General features: G+C 41.8%; 3 protein-coding genes across 3 annotated transcripts; all 3 read right to left on the reverse strand.

The window, feature by feature from the left end:
- Window positions 1-321: 321 nt before the first annotated feature.
- Window positions 322-1,650, reverse strand: LOC139136521 (uncharacterized). The gene has a single exon (XM_070704247.1). The coding sequence runs from the start codon at window positions 1,648-1,650 to the stop codon at window positions 322-324; it is 1,329 nt and encodes a 442-aa protein (XP_070560348.1).
- Window positions 1,651-1,921: 271 nt separating this feature from the next.
- On the reverse strand, window positions 1,922-2,659 carry LOC139136522 (uncharacterized). The gene has a single exon (XM_070704248.1). It carries the CDS (start codon window positions 2,657-2,659, stop codon window positions 1,922-1,924), a length of 738 nt encoding a protein of 245 aa, XP_070560349.1.
- Window positions 2,660-2,684: 25 nt separating this feature from the next.
- LOC139136523 (uncharacterized) lies at window positions 2,685-5,433 on the reverse strand. The gene is made up of 2 exons (XM_070704249.1): window positions 3,888-5,433; window positions 2,685-3,766 (listed from the first exon to the last, which is right to left on the reverse strand). The coding sequence occupies exons 1-2, from the start codon at window positions 5,431-5,433 to the stop codon at window positions 2,685-2,687; spliced, it is 2,628 nt and encodes an 875-aa protein (XP_070560350.1).
- Between the last annotated feature and the right edge of the window lie 759 nt (window positions 5,434-6,192).

Here is a 6,192-nt window from a genome sequence, read left to right on the forward strand (position 1 = left end):
GGTTTCATCTCTGTATGCAAATTGAGAGTGACATTGAAATGTAAAGTCAGATATGCAAATATAGAGTGAAGTATGCAAATGAGAAGAGAAAGGAGAATACAATTGTCCTTTTCTCCATTCTCCCCCTCAATCAGTATGTATAACATATTGATTCTCTAATAGATACTGTACTTTTTTTACTTTAAGGAAATTACATTTCGAGTAAAATATCCAATAGTAAAGACAATTGACACTGAATCGCGTATACTGCAAAGTAGAAATTTCATTCTGAAACGTCCAAATTTGAAAGTCTTTCAAATGTCTATTTTAGTGTCTTTAAATTCAAAATTCGAGAGGGCACACTTTTGTTACAGGGCGCAGAAATTTACTCTTTCCAACTTTCACTGTAACCACACGCACATGTCCGTCACGACCAGGGTGTACTTCGGTGACTCTTCCCAAGGGCCAATGTCCACGCTGTGTATCTGGAGAAATCACCAGGACAATGTCATCTACTTGTAGGTCTCTCTGTGGTGTGAACCATTTTTTCCGGATATTTAAAGTGAGTAGCCATTCTCGCAGCCAACGTTTCCAAAAGTGTCGCATTAATTCTTGAACTCTCCTCCACCTTTTTCTGGGACTATAGTCAGTGGTGTCGACAGACGCTGGGGCAAATTCTCCACCAATTTGTCCATGAAGAAAATGGTTTGGTGTCAGAGGAGTTACATCATCTGGATTTGCAGACTGGTAGGTGATAGGCCGTGAATTGATAAGTGCTTCTGCTCCTGTCACAGCCGTTAAAAGTTCCTCGTCCGTTATATCAGCATTTTTCAGTATGGCGTAGATCGCTCTTTTAGCTGCCTTGATCATAGATTCATGAACTCCACCAAAGTGAGCAGCTAAGGGAGGGTTAAAATGCCACTTTATTCCTTGATTTGCAGTTGACCCCTTGAGTTGATCCTTGTCCAGTTGTTTGACCAATTCTCTGAGTTCCTTGTCAGCTGCTACGAAATTGCTACCATTGTCGGAAAGAACTTGCTTTGGAAGACCTCGACGGTTGACCATTCTGTAAAAAGCATTCAAGAATGAGTCTGTGTCAAGCCCATATGCAACTTCCAGATGAACAGCTCTGGTGGCCATGCAAGTGAACAGACACAAGTAGCGCTTTGTTCTTTGTTTACCTCTGCCTTGGATGGTGATGAATGGGCCTGCATAATCAACTGCTACATCTGCAAATGCACGCAGTGGCATCTTCAGTCGAATGTTAGGCAGTGGAGCCATCACCTGACTTGCAGATTTCGCTTTTTGTCGTCTGCATTCGGCACACTCTTTCTCCCACTGGCGGATTTCCTCTCGTCCTGCTATGATCCAAAATCTTGTTGACAAAGCAGATAGAGTGTGATTTGTCCCAGCTACATGTTTTCCATACTCATGATAGTGTTTGACTATTAGTTTGGTGACCCAGTTCCTCCGTGGTAGAATGACTGGATAGCGGACATCATATGGTAGGTAATCTGCATATCTTAGCCGCCCATCACATCTCATTAAACCATCTTCATCAAGTCTTGGTCGTAATCTTAGCAACTTGCTCTTCTTTGGCAATTCCTTTTTACCAACAAGTGCTGAATACTCCTCGGGAAATGATTCAGCCTGCATGGTCTTGATTATCATAATCTCTGCTTCTTCTATTTCTTCTGGAAGTAATTCTCCCTTTGTTCTCTCTTCTTTTGGCAATTTACAATTGTTGCTCAGGTTCTCTTGGCATGGAACAATGGCTGATTGTTGGGTCTTTCTTTGAATTGAAAGTCAATTGTCGATTACTACTGTCTCTCTTCATTTCAATATCTATAAACTCGTTGCCCTTTGTTATAGGGTTTTCTGGCCAATCAGATGTTGGTTTTCCAAGAAATTCCGGACCTTTCCACCAGAGATCTTCATCAGCCTAATCGACAGCAGTCACCCCTATAGTAACTAAATCTGCAGGGTTTTCTTTTGTGGGTACATATCTCCACTGTTCTGGATTAGTAGAGGTTTGGATTTCACCAACTCTGTTTGCTACAAAGGGCTTGAACTTCCGGCTTTGGTTCCTTATCCACCACAGAACATTCATACTGTCTGACCAGAATACTACTTGATTCAGCATTATTCCAAGCACTTCTGAAATGGTCTCTTTCAATCGTAGTCCCACAATGGCACCCATTAATTCCAGGCGAGAAATACTTGTACTTGTGAGTGGTGCTACTCGAGATTTTGCTGCTACCATACGACAGGAAACCAGATTAGTTGCATATGTAGATCTCGCATAAGTTACTGCACCATATGCATCTTGGGAGGCATCAACAAATGTGTGTAGATTTACTGACACAACTTCTTGTGGCAATTGTAGGCATCTCGGAACTCTGATCTTCCCCAAGTCAATTAATTCAGCAAACCATCTCTGGGCTTTGATCATTAAGTCAATGTCAAGGTCATCATCCCATTCTAGTCCGGCAGCCCAGATCTCTTGTAGGAGTACTTTAGCTCGGATCGTAAATGGCGATAAGAATCCAATTGGGTCGAAGAGAGTGGAAATTCTGCTTAGGAAACTACGTTTTGTGATTGTGTAGTTTTCCGCTGGAGGGTTCACTTTAAATGTGAAGACATCTTCCCCAGCTAACCACCACACTCCTAGTGTCTTCATAGAAGGTAAACCATCTTTGTCTAGGTCAACTTCGCATGCTCTGTCCTTGGTCGGTATCTTCGCCAAAACATCGAGTTCGACAGCCATTTTCGGGCATGCATCCCTGCCATAGACCACAGTTCAGATAGTTCTCCATACCATCACTGACAGTTTTAACAGAGTCCATACTATCATCCATGTAAGTTGATTTTAATACTGTCTCTGCTGCCATAGGTAGTTCGCCTGTGTGGGCTTTGGCGTGTGTCTGCGTTACGAATTGCGCCAAAAATTGAGAACAATTGACTCCAAATACAACTCTTGTGAATTCATATTCATCTGGAGCTTTATCTTCCTCTAGATCCCTCCACAGAAATCGATGACAGGGTCGATCGTCTGGTGGGATTTCTATCCTTAAATACATTTCTGCTATGTCCGAAACCAAGGCTACTGGATTTCTTCGGAAACGAAGTAATACTTCAAACAGATCATGCTGTAATTTGGGTCCTTGATATATAACATCATTTAAGGAGATACCATAATGTCTTGCAGATGCATCAAATACGATTCTGGTCTTTGTTGTGGCCTTGTCAGGTCGTAAAACAGGAATATGTGGCAAATACCAAATTTTCTTGGGTTTCTCTTCAGTCGGATCGATTTTGCGGATGTATCCCTTGTCAACATATTGACGTAGATTTTCCGAATAGGCTGCTGCAATCTGTTGATTCTTTTTCAGTCTCTGTTCTGTGTTCCGCAACCGATGCAGTGCCATGTCATAATTGTCGAGCAGTTCAGGTGCATTTTCTTTCCATGGAATACCAACTTGGTAGCGACCATTCTCCAACTTTAATGACCTCTCAGCCATTCTGAGTGCAGCTTGATCATCGATGGACATAGTCCGAGTTTCTGTCAGACTTGGGAGATTCTCAACTTCCAAGAACTTTCGAAGTGTCACATTTATGTCCTTCAAAGTTGATTCACCATGGGTGAAATATGTGCGTACAAAGTTTGTCTGAATAGTACGTCCTTGATTACCATTTGGATTTCCGATGCAGGTCCAGCCCAATGGAGTTAATCTGGCAATAGGTTCTCCAGTTTGTCCTCTCACATCTCTATACGAATAATGCAAATCTGCATAATCAAGGCCAATAAGAACATCGACTATAGGTCTGCGTCCAAGGCGAGGAAAGTCTACCTTTAAGATGTGTCCATTTTCCCGCCGTCTTGTTCCAATCTATGACCTGCATGTCACCTGTTACTCTATTTGTCGTCAGTGCACTTATCTTGGTATTCACTCGTCCATCAATACTCTCAAGTCCCACTTCTACAGTAGTTGACTTGAATGTTTTCATTTGTCCATTGAGAACATTGACAGATATATTGCGAGGGTCTCCTTGTAATCCCAACTCGTCAGCAACATCAGCATTAATGTATGTTCCTGTGCTAGCATCATCAAGCAAAGCATTCACCTTGAGTTTACGATTTCCATGTTTCAATACTACTGGTACAGTCCGCAAGGTGATGTGTTCTAAATCGGACGAATCTGAAATCATTGTCGTGGCTGTGTGCGATTTCACTGCATCACCTCGTTGCTCCCCCTCAGTGGAACATGCAGATAGATCTCTGACACTATCAGCAATGTCACTGTTATTGTCATGCACTTTGGGCTGTGATTGTGAAGCAATGCCCTTGTTTATTGACTTTTGATTACCTGGATTCCACCTTCTGTGTAGCAGCCTGTTAGGAGTGTCTTGGCAACCATAAGTTCCACATATCCTCGTTCTGGTGCAATGTTGACCTCGGTGATCATCTCCAAGACAGCAATAACATAACTTGAATTGTTTTGCAGCATCCCATCTTTGGGATACGCCCATTTTCTTGAACTGATCACAACTCCATACTCCATGCTTACCATCACATACTTTGCAGGAACGATAGCTACCACTCAGAACAGGTTTCCGGTTTTCAGAACGTCCAAAATATGTTCGTGGATTGGTTGACCTGGCCCTTCTATCTATTTTCGTATTTGTGCTTGTAAGTCCTTGAACAGTTTCACTTGCAATAGTTTGGAATTCTGCTTCCTGTATGATCCAATCTCTGAGTGTTTCAACTGATTCCACCTTGTTTTTCTCAAAGATCCAGCGATGATACTGTGTCAGCATCGATTCAGTCATTTTCTTTTGTAGCTTTGTATACAGGGAGCCATTTCCCAGTTCGTCATTTCGTCCAGATTCCTTGAGGTTGACTACAGCAATATCCAGCAAGTCCGCAAAACGTTCAATATCTCTGCTATATCCAGTTCTGATAGGTTTGAAATTGTCAAGTTCCTCTAAGTACAGCGCTATTTGACGACGCTTTCCACCATATTTCCGTTCAAGTCTCTCTTTAGCTGCTTCATAGGCAATTGCTGAATGACCTAAATTTTCAATTACTTTGAGAGCTTCTCTGGACAAGTATTGACGCAGCTGAAGAAGTTTATATTCTGGAGTTGCAGGGGACTGGTCTATGCATGCATTAAAGGCTGCTTTCCAATTTTCGTAACGTCTCTTGTCACCCGAGAATGTTGGAATGGAGACTCTTTTCAACTGTTTCCACAAATCTTGGTCAATGGCGACAGAGTTTGATACTTGATTTGTATTGGCATTCGAAGTGGTTAATATATCTTGCCCCGACCTTGTGTCTTCAACTGTCCCCTCTTGTGGTATAGTGTCTGGCGTGGTAATTGCATGGACATCAGGTGCACTGCAAGGATCAATCTGTGATTGTGGCGATGCTTGTTGTCTCAGTCCAAGTTCCATATCAACTTCATTCCCAAGTTCTTGAAATCATTTCTGTAAATTCCGTTCAGCTGCTTGAAGACGCTCATGTTCATGTTGCATCTGTTTATCCCATTCATATTGTCGACGTTCATTTTCCTCTTCCAAGTCCTTTTTCATAGTTATTATCTCTTTTTCCTTTTTATTCACTTCTTCTAGGATCTTTTTAACCTCGTGGCGTGCTTCTCTTTCTTTCTGTTGACGGAGTCTAATATTAGTAGGCACTCCTGACCCTGCACTTGACGTTTCATCTTTTCTCGCATGTATATAATCTTGTGCCTGATTCTGTGCTTCTGTATACTCATTTTCTAGTTTGTCCATTTCTTGACTGACCTTTTGTATATTCTGCTTGGCTTTTCGTCGCGAATACAAGTCCGATAATTTTGCCACAATGTCCATAGCATTTTCTTGAGCCAAGTCCAACTTTCGGCACAGATCTCTCACCTGTCTTCGGCTTGGTAATTCTTCCTCCTCATCTTCTTCCAGGAGACGTAGTAGCTGGTGTACTGCCTTTCTTCAAATCATGCTCTGCTACCAAAATATGTCGCGAAGAAGAACAACTGTCCAACCAATTCTCCAATAATACGAATTCATTTCAATGTAACTGCCATATACTGGCAAAGAGCACTGTTTACAATAATAGTTGTTGATACATATATCTAGTCTGACAAAACTTTCACTGTGGTTTCATCTCTGTATGCAAATTTAGAGTGACATTGAAATGTAAAGTCAGATATGCAA

Source organism: Ptychodera flava, chromosome 7 (genome assembly GCF_041260155.1).
Source record: "Ptychodera flava strain L36383 chromosome 7, AS_Pfla_20210202, whole genome shotgun sequence".
NCBI lineage: Eukaryota > Metazoa > Hemichordata > Enteropneusta > Ptychoderidae > Ptychodera > Ptychodera flava.

Coding starts and splice junctions, on each gene's coding strand:
- LOC139136523 (XM_070704249.1), bottom strand. CDS start 5,433: ATGGAACTTGGACTGAGACAACAAGCATCGCCACAATCACAGATTGAT. Junction 3,767..3,887: donor GACGACAAATAGAGTAACAG/GTGACATGCAGG, acceptor TTGATTATGCAG/ATTTGCATTATTCGTATAGA.
- LOC139136522 (XM_070704248.1), bottom strand. CDS start 2,659: ATGAAGACACTAGGAGTGTGGTGGTTAGCTGGGGAAGATGTCTTCACA.
- LOC139136521 (XM_070704247.1), bottom strand. CDS start 1,650: ATGATAATCAAGACCATGCAGGCTGAATCATTTCCCGAGGAGTATTCA.